The sequence below is a fragment of the Apodemus sylvaticus genome, chromosome 7, assembly GCF_947179515.1.
Source record: "Apodemus sylvaticus chromosome 7, mApoSyl1.1, whole genome shotgun sequence".
NCBI lineage: Eukaryota > Metazoa > Chordata > Mammalia > Rodentia > Muridae > Apodemus > Apodemus sylvaticus.
Window position 1 is genome coordinate 56,486,423 of NC_067478.1, and position 27,295 is coordinate 56,513,717.

General features: G+C 38.6%; 1 protein-coding gene across 2 annotated transcripts in view; it reads right to left on the bottom strand.

The window, feature by feature from the left end:
* Positions 1–3,643: 3,643 nt before the first annotated feature.
* Positions 3,644–27,295, bottom strand: part of Rfx7 (regulatory factor X7) — an 89,480-nt gene continuing 65,828 nt past the window's right edge. For both annotated transcript variants that reach the window (XM_052187826.1, XM_052187824.1), the window contains exons 6-10: positions 18,642–18,762; positions 15,817–15,897; positions 14,626–14,833; positions 10,927–11,222; positions 3,644–9,830 (exon numbers count right to left, since the gene is read on the bottom strand). In XM_052187826.1, the coding sequence (XP_052043786.1) occupies positions 6,561–9,830; positions 10,927–11,222; positions 14,626–14,833; positions 15,817–15,897; positions 18,642–18,762 (3,976 nt within the window). In that variant the 3' untranslated portion in view covers positions 3,644–6,560. The remainder of the gene's footprint in view (positions 9,831–10,926; positions 11,223–14,625; positions 14,834–15,816; positions 15,898–18,641; positions 18,763–27,295) is intronic.

A 27,295-nucleotide genomic window follows, 5' to 3' on the forward strand; every position in this document is an offset into this window, starting at 1 on the left:
TTTATTTAGAGAAATTAAAAAAAAAAGAGTAAAGATAGGGTCTTACACATCCCAGGCTACCTAGCCAAGTATCTTGAACTTCGGATATCTCTGCCTCTACTTTTTAAGTGCTGGGAGTATAGGTGTGCACCATCATACAGTTTGGCTCCAACCCACGCCCAGCCCAAATTTTTGTTGTTGTTGTTTTTGTTTGTTTGTTTGTTTTGTTTTAAACAGAGCAGTCTGAGTAAGATTAGAGGCAAGAGTGTGTGGTTTATTACAAAACGGTGTTCCTGTTTGTTGAGACACACTTTGAAAGATAAACATAGGAGTGGCCATGAGTATGAACTGTGCATGGATTTCTGCAGCACTCAGACCTTTGAAAAGATCTGAAGGGTTGGAGAGATGGTTCAGTGGTTAAAAGCAGACTGCTCTTCTGGAGGTCCTGAGTTCAATTCCCAGCAAACATATGGTGACTCACAACCATCTGTAATGAGATCTGATGCCCTCTTCTGGTGTGTCTGAAGACAGCTACAGTGTACTTCTTTTTTTTTTTTTTTTTTTTAATATTTATTTATTTATTTATTATAGGTAAGTACACTGTAGCTGTCTTCAGCCACCATTAGAGGGTGTCAGATCTCTTTACGGATGGTTGTGAGCCACCATGTGGATGCTGGGATTTGAACTCATGAACTCATGACTCAAGAGCAGTCGGTGCTCTTACCAGCTGAGCCATCTCTCCAGCCCTACAGTGTACTTCTATATAATAAATAAATAAATAAATAAATCTTCTAGGGCAACCCAATGATGCTCTCTTCATCTCTGTGCTCTCCTCACCTCTGTGCACTAATGTGGTCCACATTCACACATTCAAGCACAGTTCATACATATAAAAACAAAACCAAAAACTCAACAATCAGAAAAAATGAACCACAGGTAAAACCTAAAGTCAACAATGAAAAAGAAAAGTTGAAAGGCAGAAGACTGTAGAGATGGCCTAATTTTAAAACTAGAATGAAAACCTTTAAAGGAGCTCCCAGTTCAAATTACTGTAATAGGTAGTGTGAGCAAGCACCTTACCAACAGCACAGGGTGTAGTTCCTGGTTCTACCTAGTACTGCCCCTTCTGGTGCTTCCATCAATTCATCTCTGGAATACGATTTTCTCATCTGAAAATAATTTTCTTTCAGGATTATTATAATCAGGAAAGGACAACTGCTGAAGACTATTTAGCATAGGATCTGATGCAAAGAACTCTACACATGGTAGGAAGATCATCTCATAATAGATTTTTATCTACAAAACTGTTCTCTGTTCTCTCCAAGAAAAAGTACATCTAAGGGACAGTATTTCTTGAAAAGCAAGTCTTTCTGTTTTCACTTACTTCTCCTGTAAGATTATTTACCCCAGAGCAGGCATACATTTAAAAAATTTATATATTATTCAATGAACAAACTTGTAATATGTTATTTAAAAGTTCACTAATAGCAGTACATTAACATGTACTAGACACATTTAATAATAAAATGCGATCTGCTTCAGGAACAGGAACTGAGACAATCTGTAGGCTTACAGAGAAGAGTGGACACCAGTTAACAGTGAAGATATTGATAAACAGTTATCAGTGAAGATATTGAATACCCTATTCAAGACTGGGTTTTTCTGTGTAGTCCTGGCTCTCCTGGAACTTGCTCTGTTGACCAGGCTGGCCTGACAGATCCATCTGTTTGAGTGCTGGGATTAAAGGCATGTGCCACCACTCCCTGGCTGAATCAGTGAACTTAAATGAAGCCTTAAGAACCTCTAGCCTTCTTGCCTTCTCTCTTTTTTTCTTCTACATACCACAATGTTACATATCCAACTTTGTAATTCTTTACTAGACTCTGAGCTTCCCAAAGGTGGGCTCAATATCCTAAAAGGCTGGAGAGATGGCTCAGCAGTTAAGAGCATATATTGCTCTTACAAGAAGTCCGGAGTTCGGTTCCCAGTACCATGCTGGGCAGCCTGTAACTCCAGCTCCAGATCAAACACTCTCTTTTGGCTCTGTGGGCACCAGCAGACAGCGTATGAACAGACAGACAGAAACATGCACGCACAGAAAAATGTTTTTTAAAAAACTCATTGATTTTACTCAGCTGTTGTTTTCATTTTGACCACTAATGGTCTCCTTCCAAAGATGAAGTCTTTAAAAGTTTTAGGTTATGAAAGTTAAAAGCATGATTTTTATTTTTTGTGTGTACATCCATCACAGTGTGCGTGTGGAGGTCAGAGACAACTGTGGAAACCATTCTTTTCACTACATGAGTCCTAGTGACTGATCTTAGACTTGGGTGTAGGTACCTTCACCTGTTGAACCACCTCAATTGCTCCAAACAGACATGCTCCAGAAAGCAGGCTCCTCTTCCAACCATAAATGACAAACCAAGAATCTAACAATTTGGCATTTTAGGCTTTTGCTTGCCCAGTGAGACAAGGGTGGGAGATGCTGGGAAACGATTTTTCTTTGATAATGGCAGTTAAGAACTGCCTTTATTAGCCAACTTGGGGTGAAGGATAAACTTAAGTCACAGAAGCCAGAGACCCTGAAGTAACAGGAAACCAAAGCTGGTGATGAAACAACCTAAACACAGAAAGCCAAAACCTGGCCTTTTGAACTAACTACTGAATGAACTCTTTGAGTCTGCCTACAGTTTCATTTTCTAGGGATGAAGTCTCGGTGTATTGCTCAAACTGCTTTCAACACATCAGGCTGAAGAAATCTTCCTACTTCAGCCTCCCAGAAGCTGGGACTACAAGCACATGCTACTGCTTTTGACACTAACACTGTTATTAAGCTAACAGTTTACAGTCTTACAGCTTGAAGCAATTTTAAACTGTCATACTTAAAGTAGCACCCAGGTGGTTTTGTCTTGAGATTTATCCTTTTTAGAGTTTCTTTCAGAGTGCTTTGGAGTTTTGGTGTATAGGTTCAGTCTGTGTAGGAATCTTCTTGTAACTCACTCACATCCTTTCTCAGTCTCTTTGTGACTGCTTTATACTTGTCTGGACTTGGGTTCAAGCTCGGGGTGAGAGCTGGACTGTCAAAGATATACAAAAATCTGTATATACAGGTACATAGTCTGTTTTACTGAGGACATGTCTATTATGTTGTAGTCTCAGATACTAGTTCTTGTTGATTCTGTATTAAAAGTGACCAAATTCCCAGTTTCTAAGACTGAACCAGGTTCTAAGCTGAAGTTTCTGGTAACTTCTGCCTGCCTGTAGACCCATGGCCTATGTCCTGGCTTACAATTTCTGTACATGTGAACATATCTGGGACTTGATATTTTCATTTTTGTATTCAATGCTCCTGAAATACAGCAACCTAGATAGTCCTCAATCTGACATCTGAAAGCAAATACCACATGAAACAACAGAAAAAGATGGCCTTTTGGATGACATAAACTCTATGTCATGTACCACTTGCTACAAAATTCAAGTGAGTGACAGAGTTTCAGAGAATAGAGACAGAGCTGCCATTTCTTTTGCATCGGCAGAGATGTAGCACATTATGCCCCCCCCCCATTTCACCAGTTCAAGGAAAATACAGTATCATGTACATATTTATAAAATGGCAAATTGTCTATAAAAATGCATCCCATAAATCATCTTAACATCCAGCCAGTATAATATAAAATGTTTTTAATTGTTTTTGAAAACACTTAAAAAACAATTTGAGCACTTTTAATAAAAAAAGAGAACTGAAATGCTACTGTGCGATGCTCAACTACTGTAATAATCTCAGCAGGTACAACAGACAACAAAGCACCAGGGTCTGACTCTGCACTAAAGGAAACACACAACAGGGCTTGCTTTTGTCACCTCTGGTGTAGTAAGCACACTGTAGTACAAGACTGTTATCTGAACCTCAGATGTACTGCACAAAACACGTTCCTTCTTTCTCAGTTCAAAAGTCAGTGCTTATTGCAATTATATGCAAAATTATTTACTTCATGAAGTCTTATCATGATAAAACAGTATGTGAAAATGTTTTAAACGTCAAAACAATGAAAAAAAAATCCCAAGGAAAAAACATGTTCAACAACTAAGCAGAATTAGTAAACATTAAAAAAGCAAAATAACCTGTGAATAACTATGCTCACCTGGTTAACACAGAGCCAGTTTCAATACAGCTGAGGGGAAAGAAAGTGGTTACAGGATTATCTAGTACTGTACAAGATAAGTCAAGAACACTCATGCACATTTTGTGATCATGTATTAACATGGTGAAGCAAACTAAACTTAATTCTTCCTGCTGTAATATTCTCGTGTAAGAGAATAAGAAATAGAAATATCTCATTGAGATCAGTGCACATTGCTACATAAGACAATTTCATCTGTCACTTTGATGATATTTTGTCTTTTCATAATGAAACACATTTAAAAATTTTAATCTGTGGACTGTACTGGTTGCATTTATCCTAAGAGATGTGCCTACCACAGGTTCAACAAATTTAGTGCAATATATGAACCCCAAAAAGTTTGCTGGACGAATTCAGCCAAATTTAAAGAGTTTGCTGCAATACTGTACAAGGGGTAGGGGGTAAAAATCCTCCAGTCTCTATACCTTTTTTTTTTTTATCAAAAAAAGATTTCCATTATTTTTATATTAGTAGGAAGCTAACATGTAAACAAGGGATTAGAATGGCCTCGAAGTCTCCTTTTCAGAGTATCTCACTGAGAAAGGCTCCCATCATTTGTTAGAAGAAATCACACAGTTTCCTTTGGGTATTACATACTTTGGTGTGCAGTAGTGCTGTATCTCAATGTACAGTGAAGAAATAACTATTATCAAGAAAAAAATCTAACAAATCATTAAATCAAATTAACAGCAAACACACACATGTGCCAGTAACTAGGACATATCCATAGATAAACCTCTGAGCCAACTCTAGCACCATTGATTTATTAGAATATGTTAATACCCTACTCTCAAATCTGTTGAACAATGAACTCTTATTAACACTTCTATCATATTTGTTAAATATTCAGATTGTAGTCTTCTGATTTATTTTTGAATTAGGGTAAAAGAAAAGCTTGGCTAGTCAGGAGAGTACAGTGAATGTTTTCATGTTATCTTTTAAAACTTAAGATTAACTTTAATATCTCTTTGAAAATTATCTTGAAACTCAAATGGAGCTGCCTACTAGTTTTGTGTTAAAATGAAATTCATAAATACTATTCATAAAACAAAATTGGAGCCACAGAGAAACACTTTAAAACAAATCCTGAGTGCTTTGTTTCTTTTGCAACTGTGTCCATCACAATAAATAAGTTAAGCATGTAAGAAAAATGCTCCTCTCTTCAAGTACTATTATCATCCCCTTTGTTTTATCAGATATATAAAGATCTGAGGCTTCAGACCTCAAGTGAAGAAATGCTTTTTGCTGGGCTTTTAACGTTATCTCTTTCCTGCTTGGTGTTTTGATCCATGATAGAACTGCATTTCTACATTCAGAGAAGCAAAGGAGTTAGTCAGCAAACTGAGGAGGAAAACTAATTACTAAAGGATACCATGGTGAAAAGCATTAAAATTCTTCAGTAGAATTTCAGTATGTACACGAAGCTGTGGTGAAGAAACTAAAAACAAAACAAAATCCTCTATTTTCCTTCTAACACTCCAATCTCAGCAAGCAAATAATGAAACATGAGACAATTTCCTAACATGCTTGTATTTCTTCTATAAAATCTTAATGTCTAGTGTTTGTGTTTGTGTGTGTGTAAGAGATGGGGAGGGGAGGGAAGAAGAGAGGAAGAGGGAAGATGAGGGAGGGAGAGGGGGAAATAGGGTGAGGAAGAGAGGGAGAGCCAGAGTGCATGAGCTAGAGAGCTCCACTTTAAAAGCCACCTTCTAAAACTGGACTAATGCAATGTCACAAATAAATGGCTACTAGTTTTCCTCTTAAAAATTTTAGTGCAGCTTTTACTTTCCTTAAACTAACATTTATTTTCCATTATTTTCTCCTACATAAGCCCTTCATTGTGGGAGTAAATGGTACCGAAGCCCCAGAAAGTCCTACAGAGATTTCTCATCCTACAGTAGCTTTATGTTTCAAGCTTAAATATTTATAATAACCTGAATATTATCCCTGTTTTAAGGAAGACTCTCTTGCCTACAGTTTACCTTAGCTATGATTTCATACCTAAAAGATAATGCCAACAACAAAACAGCCTACAACTAAAAATGGATGGTCTTTTAATTTCTGTGTAGATCAACTGATGAGTTAAAATGAACTTATACAAAATAAAGACCCAGACTGCTCTCATAAAAAGCTGGATTCTTTACTAGCAAATGTGATTAAATGGGGAACATTATAAAAATTTAAAACCTAATACTTGCTCTACAGCCTACTGTCTTCAGAAACGTGTCCAGAACTGAGGCAAGTCTAACCATTTCCTACTGTAGAAGAAACCACTTCTGCAGCAAACGCTTTTAAAATGTCACAATTAATAGTGTTTCTGCTGCGGGAGGCACTTCCATTAAGACAAATACAATACATATGTCTTTAGATACAGTGTGCTACATATTATAAAAACACAATTTATCCCAACATTTCAACAGTAGGATGGTCCTTGCTTTCTATCCATTCAAAACCTGATGAAGTCATAGAGTTCATTGACTCACTGCAAATTTGTTGAAACAGTGGGTCATTCTTTAATTCTTCCAGTGTGGCTTCATCATCCTGTCCCTGCTGACGACCTGGATCAAACAGTAGATTTGGGTCTAAGGTGTTCAAATCATTGATGCTGCCTGAGAGGTCAGAAGACAACCTGATGTCGCTAGGGAAATCAGATGCAGTGTTGGTGAGATCAGATGCCACCTGACCTCCCAACTGCTGGCTGGTTTGCAAGTTGTCTCCACTCAACAGGTCTTTAACAGTGCTATTGAAATCTAACTGCTGTTCTCCAATTTCAGATTGTGCTTGATTATCTCCAGGAGAAAAACTGATCTGATCGGTGCTATTACTTTTGGTGAGGTAAGATGGTGTTTGGAATTCATAAACAGAAGTGCTGGAATCGATCATATTTTGTGAATTGGCACTAGGAAAAACAGGGGAAGTTTCCAAAATCTGAGTGAGATTCATCCGGGCTGTGTAATTGGAGGGCACGTTGTTCATTCCCAAACCTCTCACTGAATCATCATTGTCAGAATCGAGTTTACTCAACAAAACATTAGTGATTTTTTTACTGTTTGTTTGCTTCTGCAGAGCATTTGGGAAGGCTGTCTGCATCATGACTGTCAATGGAACTGACTGACTTCTTTGAGCTATGTTGTTGGCACATGCATCTGTGTGAACATTTGTGAAAACATGAACTTCTGGGGTCACTGGACTTCCAAAGGGGGTTACATTAGACCGTGGGATATTAGACACAGGATAGAGGGTGCTTCCACTAAGATTCCGTTGGCGATGGACAGCAGGGCTCACACTCCGGCACCTGAAGTTGCTGCTGGCAGATGAATTACTTCCTTTATTATCAAGAGGAGCAGGGACTGCAAACCCTTCTTGCTTGTTGGTGTTTACAGTGGCACCTTGATGCTGAACAGGAGAGACAGGAGTCAAACGACCAAAATGAGTGTCATGGTGTCTGGACTGAGACTGATATGACTGTCCAGGCACAGCAAAAGCATGAGGTTTCCTGAAACGATCTTCTACTAGTTCCTGATAGCTTGGGAGAATGCCATGACCAGAAACTGAATTACCAACCCCACCATACCCATTATTCATCCATTCAAGCTTGGTTTTATCAGGGTGAGTGGCCATGGGTCTTTGCATTGGTTTCACAGGACTGCTTGAGACAATGCTGGCATCGTGATACGCCATACTGGAGCTTATTGGGGTAAATGCAAATGGATTCCTGCATTCAACAGGGCTTGGAGGGACGCTACTGCTGCAATTAGAATGAGGAGTACCAATGGGTGTGTGTCTGCTACTTCCTAAAGCACTATCCACAGGTGTTGTCTGGGCAAGCCTGGAACAAGGGCTCTCCCGTGACAGACTCTGAGACCCAGCAATCATTTCAGATGTTGGGGTTGGAGTTGGGGTTGGAGTTGGTGTAGGAGTGGGTGTGGGTGTAGGTGTGTGAATTGGAGTGCCATTGCTATGGATTGGATGATAGAAGTGAGTGCTGGAAGCATGAGATGACATTGGAGCTCCTGGAGTTACTGACTGACTCTGAAGGGTCATTCCCAAGCAGTTACCGTAAGAATGTGAATTATTCATTGACATCTGCTGCTCCATAAGCACCAGCTCTTCCACAATGCTATCTTGTGTAAGTTCATCATCAAAAGGAAAGTAGCTTTCATTTGTCTGGGAAACAGAAGACTCAAACTCTTTCAGTTCAGATTGCAACGGCAACTGATCTGAAGACTGTGCTTGTATTTCATTCAGAGAAGATTCTGGTATCTGGCTATGCAGCTGCTGGCTGTATGTGTCCTGTGGCATCCCTTCTAATTCCCAAACAGATTTCTCTAAATCATGGATGTCAGGATGTTCAGGAATTGTCATTACACTAATATCTTGCTGTTGTTCACAGCTGGTAGCTATGAAGTCAGAATCCTTAGTAACTTGTTGCCATTCGTTATGATTAAAGCTGCCATCTGATTTTGACTCACTGTCCAAGAGAAAGACACTCCCTTCAAGTTTTACTTTTACATCTGGAGATGATGATGACGTTGTCTGCTGCTCTAGAACTGTTTCACTGGCGACAAGAGTAGGGTTCAAGGGCTGATCCTCTATAATGTGTGAACTGACACTGATTGACACCTTGTTAGGAATCTGAGCACCTGCTGTTGAACTTTCTGTTTTCCCTGAATGTGGAACCTTTTGGTCCTTTTTAACAGTGCCTGGTTTCTGACCTTCTATACTAACTGCAGAAAGCTGTTCCACAATTGGTTTCTTTACAGGAGGCACCTGAGACTCTTGCAATGTAGCAGACAGTCGTTTCCTTGGACTTTTAGTGCATATTTTAGGGTCTTTATTTACTGAGTCACCGTTAGATGGTGAGCTGGTGCTGGTGAAAGGTAAGTTCTGAGTAGCAACCGAGAGAGTAACAGTGCTTTGATTATTGCCTGCTGAGATGCCTGGCAGAATTTCATTACAGCGACTTTTACATTTGGTCCTCTGGTCACAGACCTTAGTTGTTTTTACTTCAGTGACACCTTCATTAGAAGGTTTTGGTACTGTTCCATCTGTATTACTTTTCTGCCCCCAAAGGGCACTAGATGTTGTCAGGGGAGCTTTAGTCCCCTCAGAGTTCTCTTGGCACTGTAGAGGATGCTCATCTGATGAACCTTCTGGTTCCATTTTGACTTCCACAGCAGAAGTTCCCCCAGTGCTGCTAGCCCTGGACCCAGGAGACTGAAGAGAAACAACAGAACCATTCTTGATCTGAGGAATGCTCCTTGATTCCTCTGTTGTTCCAGTAGCACTGCTGACTGAGGCAGAATGTTTAAGAGGCGCATTACTGTTACTGGGTGTGAGGGATATTGTTGTCATTTTCACCACATTTAGAGAACTCATGTGTGATGCAGGTACTACAGCAGTTTTGATGGGACTGCTAGTAAAGAGCACAGTTGTAGGAGAGCGGATGGTGAGCGCACTGGTGTTTGCTGGCTTGGGTAAGATCTGAGGGTAGCGGTGCCGGGCAGAACGGTCCCCACCAGGACTGGCTGGAACGTTCTGAGGAGTCTTTGGTGTCTGTTTCACAGACTGCATGTGCTGAGTGACCACCTGCACATTGAGGGGAAGAACCTTGCCATCAGGAGAATTCATTGGACTTGGTGAAGTTACTAACTGCCTCGTCCGCTGGACCTGCAAAAAGGTAAAAAAATCAAAAGTTCATTTTATAAGTCTAGGATACAACAGTACATGTGTATAGTATTAAAGAATTTATTAAGTGTTAATTTAAAAGCAATTAAGGTCATTTTAATGTTAGAAGAGAGTTCTTTTGGATCATTTTGTACACAAATACACTTTTAACAAATATAACCACAAAGTAAAACACTTATGAAATACAGTAACACACAGAAAAGTTAGGTTTACTTCCCAGTTAACAAAATACTTCATACCTATGATAAATACTTGTCTAGTGAGTGGGTCAAAGAGGTTACAGAGAGAAGGGATACAATCATGAAGAAAGATAAACTCTAAAGTATCTACTGGAATCTTTTCTAAGAGCACAGCTCACTCTTGGGGAGTCTTAAACAGTTCTGGTTTGCCCTGGACTTTAGTAACTAGCTACGGTGAATAAGGAGGCCCTAGATGAATCTAAGGCCTCCTGAAATCTGCTCCTGGTGAATAGTATGGCCATCACATACTGAAAGTTTTAATGGAATAGCAATGATGAATATACTGATAAAAAGAAAAATTAAGAGAAAATATCTCCTTAATAATCATACCAATAGTAATGTAAAGTTATCACTTTAGGATACACTTGCATTTGAAAAGCCCCTTCACTATAATGTTAGTTGTGTGGTAGTGACCTGAACATTATTCTACTCCATTACTTATCCAGCTAACCAAAGAAGCAGGCCCACATTAAAGTATAAAATCATTAATACTATATTATAATCTGATCTAGTTCAATATAAAGAAAAACATTTAGGCTCCCAAAAGTTTCTTGACCCAGTCAGGGATGAAAAAAGTTTTTAATGAATTTATTTTTACTAAAGTTATGACTGGTTATATGCACACTTTACAAATCTTCATCCTTTGTATCTTCAGTTTTGTCAAGTTTGAAAGAGCTTGCTTTTCATTAGCAATAAACATTTCGAATGAAAGATGAATGACCAAGGGTAGTCTGGTCTAAAACCAGTTTATGGCCCCGCCATCTTCTCACCTGCTACATCTAATAAAATAAATGATTTCCTAGCATCTCAGTAAGGCCAAACTCTAGTGATAATATTACCGGAATGGGGCTAGGGACAGCTGCCACCACGATTCCAATGGGCTGGGGAGAAAGGATCGCAGGATTCCCATTGGGTAGATTAGCCACTCCATTGGCTGTAGTGCCTTCTGTTTTTTTTGCTGAGGATTCTCCTGGCAATGGGGATTGTAGTTTCTGTTCTTGCTGCTTTTTTTGAATTTTCCGTTGCAACTGCTGCTTTGCATCAATTGGAGATGGCAAAGTCTTAACTTGAGGTTGAAAGGAATTACTTTCAGCTGTAGGTATAAAAGCAGAAGGCTGGGGAATTCCTTTAAGTCCTGAAAATAAACAAAGGAAAGCTAAATACTGTCTTTTGTGGAAGGTCACATTACTCAGTTTCTTTGAATATGTAGCCATCTGCTGGACAAAGTGACTAAGCCAGCACATTCTATCTCACAACTTATTTACAAAGCAAAGTAACAGACTTCCATTTATAAACCTCTGTCAACAAGAATTTAACATCTTTATTTTTATTTTACTTATTATTATTATTATTTTTATTTTTGTTTTTTCTCTCAGACAGGGTTTCTCTGTGTAGCCCTGGCTGTCCTGGAACTCACTCTGTAGACCAGGTTGGCCTCAAACTCAGAAATCCGTCTGCCTCTGCCTCCCAAGTGCTAGGATTAAAGGCATGCGCCACCACTGCCCAGCAGAACTTAACATCTTAAAACATGGTTTAACCAGGCCAATTTCAGTTAAGTAAACAATGGCAGACAATTTTAAGAGATTATCTGTAACATAAATGTGGGAACACTAAGAAAAATACATGTCAACAGAGCATTTTTACATTGTATTCGATGCCAGCAAAATTTCCTACCCCTTTCTGTAATTAGAATGAAATTAATAAATTTTCATAATTTTAATATTTAGCCCATAAGGATAACCTAATAAATATTTGCTAAAACCATTCCATAGCCTAATTTTCATGGGGAAAACAAGTTTTTAATCTTACCAGAAATTCACAAAAATATGAACCATTATTTTAATTGTTACTTTAGGAGATTATTCCAGTGTGACCTAGAGAAATTAAGAAGCAGAATTTCTTATTAAGACTAAGGTTAAGGCATTTTGAAAAGTGTCACTGAGAAAACTTTTTAAGAGTAGTAAGACAGCAGAAAAGAAAAGAAGCAAGATATAAATTGCACTTCTCCTTCTGTCCCTGGTCTGGCTCTGTTCTTCATTAGCCATAGCTTGGTGAGGGTAGAGGAGGGAGGCTAGGAAGAGAAAGACACAGGGATTCTCTTCTGCAAATTCTGGTTGGCAATCCTTCATTTTCTGATCCTCTCCTTTTCTATTAAATCTTGTAATTGCTGTTGTTTGCTTTGAAGCCAGCCTTACTGCTTCCTTTGGCTCTGGTCTCAGCGGTCCTCCCAGCATCTGCACCCAGGAAAGCCTCTGCCAATGGCTCACAGCTTTCTGTCTTGTCCTCTTGCCAGGGTTTCTGGACAGGAATGATTTTCAAGCAGCTGACTTACAAAAAGGACATTTGTAACACAACCTGTTCTCAAGATGGACAGTGTATTTATAAAAAAAAAATTGCCTTCAAAGGATAAAAATTAATTTATCATGAATATTCTTTTAAAAATTTACTAACAGTTGAGAACAAAATTTCAAGACTGAAAGTGTTTTTGGTAATGCTATAATTGGTAAAGTTTTGTGTTCTCATATGTTGCTTCTAAAAATAAGAATCACCTGTTCACACATGTAATTTTTAGTACATTTTTAAGATTTATTTATTATTTTATGTGTATAACTGTTTCGCCTTCATGTATGTGTATTATGCTTGTGCCTGGAGCTTGCAAAGGTCCGAAGGTCTTTGGATCCCCTGGGACAGGAGTTACAGATGGTTGGTTGTAGGCTGCCATTTGGGTCCTGGGAAGAGAACCCAGGTTATCTGAGAGAGCAACATGTGCTCTTAACTGCTGAGCCATCTCTCTACTAGACTTAGACCTCAAAAATTCCTTCATTCTCTTTTGGTCAATCTCGCAAATAATGGGAAACAGATTGTGTTGCTTCCGTAACAAAAAAATCCAAGTCCCAATCCACAGAGATACCTTTCCAACTGTCAGCAGGGAGGGTTAAGAGAGATTACAGAGTGTTCTGAAGGCTCTACATCCTTCAAAGTCTTATTTTGCAAGAAGATAAGAAGTTAGTATGAATAACTGAGGTAACGTGGTCTTTGGAGACAGGCAAATAATATTCAAATCCTAGTTGCATTACTTATCTGGCCAAGGACAAACTATTTCACCTCCCCGAGCCTGTTTCCTAGAATGAACTTCACCTTTTTCATAGGCTTGCGGAGGGAATTAAGGGAGCTAACATATATGTGAACTACTTAGTGACACACATTGGTATTACTAGGCAATACCATCCTTGTGTCTAAGTGAAAAGTCAGGTTTGCTCATTTACAGTTTATATTCAGGAAGGAAAAGTTGTAACTAGCAACTGTGAGAGGCTGTTCTGTTGATACTGGTTCTCAATTGGCCATAAAATGAAAAGAAGAGATTACATATACTCATGCACAACACGAACAGTAATTCTCTTCAGGATAAATGTACTGCAGATTTAAAAAATATTTAGATTTAACTTAGAAGGTGTATCCTGGAGAATAAGTTTCATGTCAATACTCTTCACAAAAATAATTTTCTAAGGTAATATAATTTATTCACTCTACAATCTATCAGGTATAAGTGAATTGAGGCATTTAAAATTTCCCATTAGAATTGATATCTTACACACAACTATTCAATTAGGAATGCATCAGATATTCCAACAATAATGTTAATTGCTAAAGTTGTTAATGCCCAAAACTTCTTTTTGAATTAAAATTATCACTTAACCTGCCATTAAAGAAATTCTCTTACAGCCAGGCATGGCGGTAAATACCTTAGAGATAGAGGCAGGAGGATTTTATGTTTAGTTTCAGGACAGCCTTGGCTCTAGTAATACAGGGACCCCATCTCAAAAACAACGAACTAATCAACCAACCAACCAACAACCAAAAACAAAGCTCTTTTTTATTTTATAGTACCACTTCAAAAAGTTTATTTAATTTTTTTATGAAACCAGGTAATCAGTCAATGGTGCTCAAAGATCATTTTATTTACAAGATTAATTTCTGGGACAGGAGCCTAGCACATAAATTTAAAATTTAATCTTATTTCACTTTTAACATTTAACTAATTCAGACACATACTTAAAAATACATATATTCTTTACATTTAAAAACAGCTATATAAAAGGTATGGTAGGGGAATTCAAATAGTTTATTCTAGCAGAGCAACACACAAAAGTATAAGATTAAGCTCTACAGTTTAACAATATAATTTTTATTTTATTACCTTAATAAAACATTCACATTTACTGTGAACTGAAATAAGAATGAATTCAGACATATACTTAAATGATGAAGCTCTTTGGTCACAGATTTGATTAATGCATTCTTTAAACTTGATTCATTAATTTATGGTGCACATGTGCCAGGGAGTACATGTAGAGTCATAGACAACTTGTAGGAGGGGAGTCAGTTCTCTCCCTTCATCATTCTGTTTCTGAGGCTTGAACTCAGGTAGTAAGGCTTGGTAGCAAGTACTCTTACCTACTGTGCCATCTTACTGGCCCCCAAGCTCTCCTTTTGCTACCAGCTATAACTATAGCAATGTGGTCGGTCAGTTTCCATACCTGCCGGTGCTGCTGCCATCACAGTCAGAGCTGCCATTGACTTGGTGCCTATATAATGACTCTTTACAAGGAAGTGGGCTAATTCCAAGACTGTGTCAAATGGCTGGCTTAACACTTTCTGGGCCCACTCACACACAAGACGACAAGCAGAAGAGATAACTTCCTCATCAATATTTTGAAGCTTCCCAGATGGTTCAACTCCTTCCAACTATACAAAGGAAAGATGAAAAGTTAACTTTAAGAAATACTACTACTACTACCACTACTACTAATTATAATGTTCAGAAAAATTAAGATGAAGTACATTGAAGAGTATTCTTATTGGGAGATGCAAAATACATCTCTTGGCTCAAAACAGCATGAGGTAGCTGCTGGCAGACATATAACAGCTCTGCACATGAGAGTGAATCTGTAAAGAACAGTCAAGAGTAAGGTAAATATAGCACTTTAGCAGCAAAATCAAGGTGTCCCACACCTTTAATCCCAGCATTTGGGAGGCAGACGTAGTTGGATCTTTGTGAGTTCAAGGCCACTGTGGTTCACATAGTGACTTAACTTCTAGGACAGGCCCATGTAAAGAGCAGCTGTTTCAAAAATAAAACAGACAGCAACTAGACACAAATAGATGTTTTTGGTATTTCTAAAGCTTTCTCTAGTATCTATAAAAACTACATTGCTTAGTAGCCCTGTTTTCTTTTTAAAAATATTATTTATTTATTTTTATTTATGAGTACACTACATTTATCTTCAGACACACACCAGAAGAGTGTATCAGATCCCATTACAGATGGATGTGAGCCACCATATGGTTGCTGAGAATTGAACTCAGGACCTCTGGAAGAGCAGTCAGTGCTCTTAATGGCTGAGCTATCTCTCCAGCTCCCTGTTTTCTTTTTTAGAGCGGTCAAACTATAACTATTCTACAAAATCTCCTTTCTTATGTATACAGGTATCATCAATATATATTATAGACATACCTACAAATTAGTAATCTTAGGTCTTTATTCTCCTGATTTTTAGGTGATATAGGTCATTTTCTCTAACATCTTTTGGACATTGTGGGTGTTGCCCCCCCCTTTTATTTGTGGAAGGAACAGTTCTCAGTTCCCGATTTTAACCAACATATTGTACAGGATACATTCAACTAAAGGCACATTTCTCTTTATTAAAAATAAATAGTAGGATTCTTACCCCATCTCCAGTTTTATGAAAGTCAAGGTTGGGCAGTGTTGGCATATGAACAAAAGCTTTTTTCCTTAGTCCACTGTAGCAATATGTGATAAACAGTTAAGGTTGAAACCTCTTTAAGTGGGTTGCCTATATAGATAGCACTTGAGAAGAAACTGTTCATAAAATGAGAATAAAATCACCAGGAGATAACATACACTTTGGGAGTTTGTCAATAAAAACAATGTACTAGCAGAAACTCAGAACACTTCAATGCTCTCAAAACTAAACATTTCTTGTAGAATGTTCAGTATAACTATCTTAAATGAAAGGAATCTCATGTTATAACATTATGAACAAATGTTCCCGCTATGCAGTGCCAGCCACCAATAACAAGCAGGTCAGAGGGAAGGAATCACCAGATGGAAACCTGGCAAAGGGATAGGAAACTTGAGTTGGGGCACAGGGACAAAAACAACTCTTAAGAGTATCACAAGGGCTTTAACCTTTATATTTCTTTTTCCACTGAAACATACAGGATTATCACTTGTAACATGCCAAAGACACATCAAGACCTTTTTTGTTTGTATTCAGGGAACAAGACTAGAGTGGTGCACCTGTGACTGCTTTAGAAAGGCAGCCTTCCTCCTTACTATCCCCTTTTCTCATTGCCACAGTAGCTAACTTAATACTTTAAAAAGGTCGTAGCTAAGCACGGAGGAAATGAATGCATTTCTAATAAAAGATAGTCTCTATTTTATAATCTTAGGAGCAGCAAAACCTTTAGTAAGCTCTTTTAACTTTTTATTGATCCTTTGTGAATTTAACAACATGCATCCCATTTTCTCGTTCCTTTGTATCCACCTTCTAGCCCTGCAACCTGCCCTGAGAAGAAAATTAGAATAGAAAAAAAATCTTGTGGAAACTGTGGTGTATCAGTGTGTCCCAGTGTACTTCATCCACACAGCTTTACTTGCAAGTGTTCATTATCATGAATCATTGGTCTGATTTGAGGCCTCTAGCTTCTGCTACATCATCAATACTGGATCCTTAATGGGACTCCTTTCAGATTTTTGTGTCATAGATATCCTGCAGCTTTGGATCTGCCAGACCTGCCCTTTCATGGACTCTATCAGTTTAGATCATAGATGGAGTAGATGCTGGGATGTACCAACTCAAAGCCCTGGATCTGAGCCTGGGAGGTAGCTGATTTAGTCTGCCCACCAGTTTCTCCAGTGCCAAACCATCAGGGTAAGCTCTCTAGCACTGCCCTTGCTAGATCACACAATGCCACAGCTTGCAAGGGGCCGGTCAACTCTCTTGCTCCCATGTCATCAGGGTCAGCTCTACTGTGCTGCCCAGTCTAAGGGCTGCTGGTGAGGGGTGGGGCCAACTTAGCACAGTGCCTCAGGTAGCAGTCTAAACCAGGGACAGCTGCATGCGCTTTGGTGGTAACACTGGCCTCAGACATAAACTGGCTGCCATAGAATCACAGACCCAGACATGCTCCCTCCCTGCAGGAGCACCGGCTACTCAGATCAGCATGTCCCACTGTCCCAGTGGCAACCCAGACCATGGACATCTGCTTTGGTGGAAAACTGGACCACAGATTTCAACACAGGCCCCAGCTACAGTAGGATCGTGGCTCTAGGTGGCAGCCCAGGTAAGGACCTCACCATGGCCTCCACATATCTACCTATTCCTCATCACCAACAAGTCTCTAGTTCCACTTTCCCCACAATGTATGAACCCTTTGACCTCCCTCATTTTCTCTTGCATCTCTCCATCATACATTCTTCCACTATAGTGGTGCCAGAGGCAGGTACAGGGTGTCTTTCTTCTGGCCATCCCAGGCCATTGTGGCCACAGCAGGTGCCTGGGTGTCTCTCTTCCACCCACCATGGACCAGCCTGTGGCAGGTACTTGGGTCAATCTGTAATAAATTTTTAATTTTCATCCTCTTCAGTTTGCTTATATATTATTTCTTTGATACAAAAAGGGCCTTTTCTATGTCCTGCTTTAATGGTTGCAAAAAAAAAGTTAATACTAGTCTTTCATTACAAGACAAGAACAATTTTTAATGTATTATTAACATAATAATAATAATAATAATTATTATTATTTCTTTCGAGACAGGATTTCTCTGTGTAGCCTTGGCTGTACTGGAACTTACTTTGCCCCCCAAGTGCTGGGCTTAAAGGCATGCGCCACTACCGCCCGGTTTATATTTTTTTTAACCAGGGAGATTTCCATGTTTCTGAATTACAAGAGGGAAACAAGATAAGCTAACATCTTTCTCCACTTTTACTGATAATTTATAGATGCTAAATACATCATCATTTCTTAATTTTTATTGTTAAAGCAAAGGTGATTGGATAATTAGGCAATAAAAGGGGCTGGAAAGATGGCTCAGTGCTTAAAAGCACTTGCAACTCTTAGAACCTGGATTTGGTTCCTGGCACCCACCCTTTAGGTTTACAGCCACCTGTAACTCTAGTTCCAGAGAATTCAACACTTTCTTCTGGTCTCTGAGGGCACATGCACATACATGTGGTATACATACTAACAGGAACACACACATAAATATGAATAAAAAATAAATAAAATACAAAACTTGATAAAAAGATAAAAATGATAAAAAGATAAAATCTATTAGAATCTTAACTTAAAAATCATTTGCTATTTCTTATGTAGTTTGGTAACAGTGAGGGAAATAACATTTGTAGTTATTCTACTAAGGTCTTTGAGCTGTTTATTAGTTGATTTACACTTATTTCTAAATGTAGTGGCTGGATGAACTACATTAGCAGTTGAGCCAAAAGAGATTCCTGACAGCATTCTGATAAAGGATATTTAGATTTGCCTCTAGTGCCTAAACGCCGTGCCTTCATGTTTGGAAAGACGTTTTTCATGATTTTTCCAAAGTCAGCAGCACTTAATGGATGGTAGCCAAGATTGTCACAATAGCTCCTGCAAAGGAAGGAGGGCAATTCAGTGACAGAATTCAACATCACACAGCATGGTGTTAGTTCAATATACTTTTGGTAAAGTGAAGCAATGGATATCCTAGTAATTCAGAACAATTTATAAACCTTCACTCTGGGGAGCTGCATGTTAAATTCGGATTAAATTTGCTTGACTTCCTCTAAGGATCTATAACACTGTTTTCAACTGTATCTGGGAAATTTGTACATAAACAGTACATTGCTATAAAGTTTCTAGCTCTGGTCACGCCTTATGTCTGAAATGAGTACATGTAAGCCCATCTTGCAGGGCTATAATTTGTAACATACAGGAACAACACACAGAGAAGATATAACTTCCAATCCCCCAACATCATTACATAGTTAATACCACGAGATGGTTTACAACTTCAAAACAGTCTCCCCTCTCCATGATTAAGAGGTCCAGGATTAAGAGGCCTCGGGACTTCTGCTGAGATTTCTAGGGGCAGACCAAGGTCCTGGCTCGGAGAGGTAAAGCTGAAGAGTAGAGTCCTGTCACCAAGCTGGGCTGCCTGGATAAGGACCTAAAATCAAGTCCTTGGAGTCTACCTGATCATTAAAGAATCTGAGATTGTTGGTTTTCTCCTGGGCACATCCCTACAGAACAAGGTTCTAAAGATCCTGCCAGTGTAGAAGCAGACTTGGGCTGCCCAAGGCTTTTGTAGCTATTGGAGACTACAATGGTCACATTGGTCTTGGTGTTAAACGCTCTAAGGAGGTTGCCACTGCGATCTGAGGGGCCATCATCTTGGCCAAGCTCTTTTCATTCCTGTGCTGAGAGGCTACTGGGGGAACAAGATTAGAAAACCACACATTGTTTCATGCAAGGTGACAGGCCACTGTAGCTCTGTGTTGGTGTGCCTCATCCCTGCCCTTAAAACACTGGTACTGTCTCTGCTCTTATGCCCAAGAAGCTACTGATGATGGCCGGTATTGACTGCTACACATCAGTCAAAGGGTGCACTGTCACTCTGGGCAACTTTGCCAAGGCCATCTTTGATGCCATCACCAAGACCTACAGCTACCTGACCCCGACCTCTAGAAAGAGACTGTATTCACCAAGTCTCCTTATCAGGAATTCACTGACAATCAAAATCCACACTGAAGTCTTTAAAGAACCCAGGCTCCAGCTATGGCTGCCACATAAGGGATTTTATACAAGAAAAATAAAGTGAAATAAGTCTGCTAAAACAGAACAAAACTTCAAAGCATGGTGTGTGAACTAAAAGAGATCTTAGAGATCATCTGTACTAACATTTGTACTCCAGTGCTAAGGCTGATACCAAGGGCAATGAGAAGTCTTAAAGGTCCAAAGTCACTTTCCCCTTTGTACCCCTTTAGTTTCATAAAAGCTTAAAATTAGAAGTGAATTCAGTTTGTGTAGCTTAACCTCCTGTCATGTGTAGAGACCGTCATAATTTTAAATAGTGGTACTCATGCGAGTACTTCCCTGATAAGGAAAGCTATACTGTGAGGTGGTCTATCTAGATTTCAGTAGTTTTAATTTGTAAAGAAAAAGAATTTTATTTGCAGGGTTCATTAAGAAAAATTTGCTGTCAATTAATGCCTAACTCAGCATTAGGTTATATTTGTACAAGTTAGAAAAAAGTAAAGAACAAAGAATGTTCTGTTTATAGAACTCTAATATTCTTAAAATGAGATCATTTGGTCTTTTTAATTTTTATTTAAAATTATGCTCTAAAGACTGGAAATATAATTAACGTTTAATATGACTGAAAAGGTTACTCAAAATACATGGAATTCATGCTTTTTTACTTTGTCATGTCATTTATAATTACACAATGCAAATGTAAATATTTAATTCTATAAAAATAAGCTAAAACACAGTAGAGAAAATTGGTGCAAGGAGTCAGAGGAAAACTGACCAAATCTTATACCACTGAGTACTTTATAAAAAGTATTATTTCATTTTTCTCAAGTCTTATAAGATAAAAGTTTACTAGAAAATTTGTAGATAGGAATTTGTACAAAGAAGTTTAGTCTAACCCAATCTAATTCATATATCTTATGGATTAGATATTAATATATTGCTAATTAAAAGCTTTAAGCACATTTGAATACTTGGGATACAACTGAAATTTTATTAATTTTGTATACATTTATAAAGAATAATTTAAGATGATCATTTTTCTAATTGAATCTTTACAATGTTTTTAACCCAGTCCACGATGCTAGTTTAGTGGGTCTTACCACTCATGCATTACATATGACAACAAACTAAAAACTAGGGAAGGTACACAGCATGATAACACATGCCTTTAAGTCCAGCACTTAGGAAACAGAGGAGGCAGGTGATGTCAGCCTGGTATACATAGTGAACTCTAGTACACCAAGCTACATAGTTAGACCCTGTCTGAAAAAAAAAATGTAGGGAAGCCACAGAGATATGGTTGGATAATATTCTCTTTAAAGTGTCAATCAAATACATCTGTGAGGTAATCTAGAAGATAAACTTGGAAAAATAAAATTGACTGCTGAAACTCCCCCAACATTGTTAAGGAATAATACATTGAGACCGTAGAGAAGACTCTGAAAGTATCTGATAATTACCTGTAAATAATTATCCTTTTTCATATTGTTCCCTATCTACAGCAGAACAATGACACACAGCTATGGCATGGTTATGTGTACTGGTTCTGGTATTTGTCCCAGATACCCAAGAATGTCAGAGTGTACAGTATAGTGTAGGTGATGGCAGATGTCCCCAAGTCTATTGGTTCCCAGGCTTGTGTTATAGTGTCTTTTAGGTTAGGCCTTGAGGTGAGAGCTTTTAGTTATCATTAAGCAGAGATCAAATTAAAATTAATTACTCTTGAAATTCACTGGATTTGAGGTAACTATACAATGAACAGTATGCCTAAAAGACTGCTCTGTTGGAAATTAATGCAAGTTATTTAACGCAGAGTTAATTTATTATGTATATAAATAATTACCATGCTTGACCACCTAGATGACTGTCTATATCTAACTTGATCTAGAGCTTGCCCAGTGCAAAGGTCCTTCTCCTTGGGGAGATATGATGGGATGCGGGAAAGAAGTAGTCAAAAATTAGTCTAAGTAAGTATCTTGCTTTGTGCAAGTATCAAGATTGCATTTAAATAGCAACTGCAGTAAACTGTAAACTAACCAGAAAGAGTAAAGAGAAGCTGGTAAATAAGATGGATAGGTTGCTGTAAAAAAATCTCAATAGCTCTGTACCCCATTGTTTAATAGGGTTTATTTGGCTTTCTGGAGTCTAACTTCTTCTTTGCATATTTTGGATACTAGCCCTCTATGGGATGTAGGGTTGGTAAAGATCCTTTCCCAACTTGTAGGTTGCCATTTTATACTATTGACAGTGTCCTTTGCCTTACAGAAGCTTTTCAGTTTCATGACATCCCATTTGTCAATTGTTGATCTTAGAGTCTGAGCCATTGGAGTTCTGTAAAGGAAAATTTTCTCTGTGCCCATGTTTTCAAGGCTATTTCCCCACTTTCTCTTCTATTAGATTCAGTGTATCTGGATTTATGTGGAGGTCTTTGATCCACTTGGACTTGAGCTATCTACAAGGAGAAAAAACATTAGATCCATTTTCTACATGCAGACCATCAGACCAGCACCATTCGTTGAAGATGCTTTTTTCCACTCTATGATTTTGGTTTCTTTGTCAAAGATCAAGTGACCATAGGTGTGTGGATTTATTTCTGGGTCTTCAATTCTATTCCACGGATCGACCTGTCCGTCTATGTACCAATACAACGTGGTTTTTACCACTATTGCTCTGCAGTACAGCTTGAGGTCAGGGATGGTGATTCTGCCAGAGGTTGTTAATCCTGCTGGTCCATGAGCATGGGAGATCTTTCCATCTTCTGAGGTCTTCTTTGATTTCTTTCTTCAGGGACTTGAAGTTCTTGTCATACAGATCTTTCACTTGCTTGGTTAAGAGTTACATCAAAATATTTTATATTATTTTGATGTACACAAAAGATAAATGGGTTGAGAAAGAAATTAGGGAAACAACACTACTGTAAAGGGTGTTGTTTCCCTAATTTCTTTCTCAACCCATTTATCTTTTGTGTAGAGGAAAGCTACTGATTTGTTTAATTTTATATCCAGTCTCTTTGCTGGATATAAAATCAGGTGTAGCAGTTCTCTGGTAGAATTTTGAGGTCAATTATGCATACTATCATATTATCTGCAAATAGTAATACCTTGACTTCTTCCTTTCCAATTTGTATCCCTTTGACCTCCTTTTATTGTCTAATTGCTCTAGCCAGGACTTTAAGTACTATATTAAGTAACTAGGGAGAGAGTGGTCAGCCTTGTCTAGTCCCTGATTTCAGTGGGATTGCTTCAAGTTTCTCTCCACTTAATTTGATATTGGCTGTTGATTTGCGGTAAATTGCTTTTATTACGTTTAGGAATGTGCCTTGAATTCCTGATCTCTCCAAGACTTTAAATATGAAGGGGTATTGTATTTTGTCAAAGGCTTTTTTAGCATCTAATGAGGTGAAGTTGTGATTTTAAAAACCAAATAATCAAATTAAAAAATGGGGGTACAGAGCTAAACAGAGAATTTTCAACTGAGGAATCTCAAATGGCTGAAGGAGTTTCCAGGACCCAACGGGGACGACATTAGGCGAAATACCCAACAGCAGGGAGATAAAACATGAAGAGGCCACCTCCAATAGATAGACATGGCACCTAGTGGAGGGATGGGGCCACCCACCAATCTCAAAATTTTAACCCAGAATTGTTCCTGTCTAAAGGAAATGCATGGTCAAAATATGGAGCAGAGACTCAAGATAAGGCCATCCAGAGGCCGCCTCAACTTGGGATCCATCCCATCTGCAGGCACCAAACCCCGAAACTATTGCTGATGCCAAGATGTGCTTGCAGACAGGAGCCTGGCATAGCTGTCCACTAGAGGCTCTGCCAGTACCTAAGACAGATGCAGATACACACAGCCAACCATTGGACTGAGCTTGGGGACCCCAATGGAAGTTTGGGGAAGGATTGAAGGACCTGAAGGGGACTGCAACCCCTTATGAAGAACAAAAGCATAAATTAACCGGACCCCTCAGAGCTCCAAGGGACTAAGCCACCATACATGGGCCAGTTTGTGCTCCTGTTACATATGTACCAGAGGACTGCCTTATTTGGCATCAGTATGAAAGGATGTGCTTGGTTCGGTGGAGGCTTGATGCCCAGTGAAGTGGGATTCTAAAGGGGTGAGGTGGGACTGAGTGGGTGGGTGAGCACTCTCTTAAAGGCAAAGGGGAATGGAATGTGTAATTTTATTTTTTTCAAACTTTATTTTTAATGATGGTTCTTAAACGCTTTAACCTCCCTTATAACCCAACACCCGCCATAGGTAGTGGGAAAGAAAGGATACAGGGGGATGAGGGGTGGGAAGAGTGGACCTGTTTTGGAGCAACTCCCATCTGTGTTGTCTGGAAATCAGTTCAATTAGCAGGCAGCAGCAGCTTGATTCACTCACAAACACTTTCGGATACACCAGCAGTCCAGTTTGGAAGCGTCAGGTTAGCAACAAAGGTGACAGGGTGACGCGACCTAGCAGAGACAACCAGGCCTCAGCCTTAGCACCAGTCAGCAGGAGGGACTAGCAGGAACACCAGAAGTTCTCGGCTGTGCCTCTCTCAGGGAAGTGAAGATCATCAAGAACTCAAGATCGACAAGGTTGCACAGCCAAGCCAAGCTCTGTCTCCATTAGGAGTCTTTTTTATACCGTCCAAATGTCATGTTTCCTCCACGTGCCTTGCCTCAGCACATGCATCCAATCAGCCCGAGTCTGAGGAAGTGGCAAGAAACTGCAGCACACCACCAGGTGTTTTTTGGCCTCTTTCTCTCTCTATGGAGTCCTGACAAATGTAGCTCAACTATGTGATATAAGACAGACCAATACGTTCGTGTCATTATCATGTGTCCTTACACGTGCTTGCTTTAGCAGAACTTCCTCTCCCTATGTGTCTGCTTCAGCGAAACGTTACTTCACGAGTCTGCCTTAGCCTTTCACACCTGTGTTCACTTTAACAAAATGTTCCTTTATATGTTTACCCCAGCAAAACACCATCCAACTGACTTTCCAAAGAATCAAAGTTTCCACTTCAGTTAGGGTATGGGGGAGTAGTTGAGTGGGAATTGGGAAGAGGACAACACTTGAAATGAAAATAAATAAAATAATTAATAAAGGATAAAAACAATCTGAACAGTCCTGAGATGCTAGATTATAAATATTTGGAAGGCTGTGTGCATGCTCAAAAGGGACTTGAGAAGGCCTAAAGTTCCCATCTCAGGCTAAAGAGAAAGCCTCCCCAAAACAGAAAGTGAAGACTAAGGACAGTTAATTCCACATCTGAGTGCTGATGCTGAATCTTAATACGTACTTATGGAGACCACTAGTGAATAAAGACTGCAAGATTTATTGGTCTTGCAGTGAAATCTATATCTCACTAGATAAGTTAACCTTTTTTTTAAGCTAGGGAAGACTTCAGTATATAGACATAGTAACATAGTATAGTTCAAAAAAGTCACATAAAAATTATCCCTCAAGCAGCCAACAAATATTAATAACCATAAGAGATGACACACACAATCTTGGGCAGGGACTGAATCTAATTTCCAGAGTACCACATTTTATGTCTAACTTGCAATAAAGAACTATGAGCTATAAAACAATCAAAATCTTTGCCCTGTCCCCAAATTGTAATCGTTAGAAGCTATACCTGAGGAAGTCTAGATAGATGTACTTGCTATAAACCAGCTACTTAAAATATACTCAGTGTTACGAGAAACCAAATCTCACCAAACAGGAAATATCAATAGAGAGATAGAAACTATATATATTAAAAAAGTTATAGTTCCAGAAAATGTATAATGAAATTTTGCTATGAAAAAAGTAAGTTTTTAAAACTAGCACATGTGTCATATAAGAAATTCAGGCTTAAATGGACATTCATAGCCACTCTGAAAAAAATTCACACGAAGAAATAAAGAATACCAGTACAGACAACGAAATATAAAGTACAGAGTATATATATCTTCCATGTGTAATTTCTGATATTCTCCTATCTGAACTGAAAGACAACTGCATAAAACATCATTTATAAATCTGTGTTGATGGGCACATGTTATAAAAATGTATGGAATAAGGTGAATGAAAACATACATATACAAATATATTTATGTGCTTGTACTGGCTTGTATCGTGTGTCAACTTGACACAGGCTGGAGTTATCACAGACAAAGGTGCTTCAGTTGGGGAATGTGCCTCCATGAGATCCAACTGTGAGGCATTTTCTCAATTAGTGATCAATAGGGGACAGCTATTTAGACAAAACTGTGAAATGTAGAAAGTGAGAAAAATAGAAAATAATTATTATAAAATAGATGTTGAGAGACAGCAATAAGAGAAACAGAGGAACAAAATGAGGTATAACACACAGAAGATGACCAGCAAAACCAGGTAATACAATTCATACCTCATTAGCAATTACACTATTAAAAGTTTGCAACATTCTAATTTAGTCCAGGTATTAGTACAACAGACTTAATATAAAACATTATTAAATGAGGTTATCCTCAGGGTATAGCAAAGGGAACTCAAAATCAGCTGTGGGTAGGAGTATACAACTTATGTAGTCACTGTGGAAATCAGTATGGAGACTCCTGCAAAAAACTGAAACCAGGTCCTGCAACATGGCTCAGCAGGTAAAGCACCTGATGCCTTTTCTGTTTTGCTTTCTGTTGCTGTAATAAAGACACTGATAATGGCAACTAACGCACATAAATCATAATATATTTCTTAAAAGTTAAAAAAATTGAAAATATTAATATGGCTCAGTTCTACCACTCTTTGGTATAGACCTGAAGGACTCTTAATACTTCAGAGATCCTTATACATTTGTATTCATAGCATCAATATTCATAATAGATAGAAAAAGAACTTTGCATTGGTTTCAGAGGACTTTATTATTCACAGCCATCAACAAATGATTAAAAAATGTGGTACATTTTCACAATAAAAACTTTTAGAGAGCCGGGCGGTGGTGGCGCACGCCTGTAATCCCAGCACTCTGGGAGGCAGAGGCAGGCGGATTTCTGAGTTCGAGGCCAGCTTGGTCTATAGAGCGAGTTCCAGGACAGCCAGGGCTACACGGAGAAACCCTGTCTCAACAAAACCAAATCCAAAAAAAACAAAAAACAAAAAACAAAACCAAAAAAAAAAAAACTTTTATAACTGTATGGATAAATAAAATATTTGCAAGAAAATGGATGCAAAATGAAACTATTATGTTACATAGAATAATTCAGACTAAAAAAGACAGACACCACATTTTCTCTTATATGCAGAACCTAAATTTTCATTTATGATTCATATATGCTTGTAAAGACCAGAAAAGGAGGAAAGATTTTTATAGTAGGTGAAAAGTAAGGAAGCTAACAGAATACAAAAGGTGGGGCTGACTGGTGGAAAA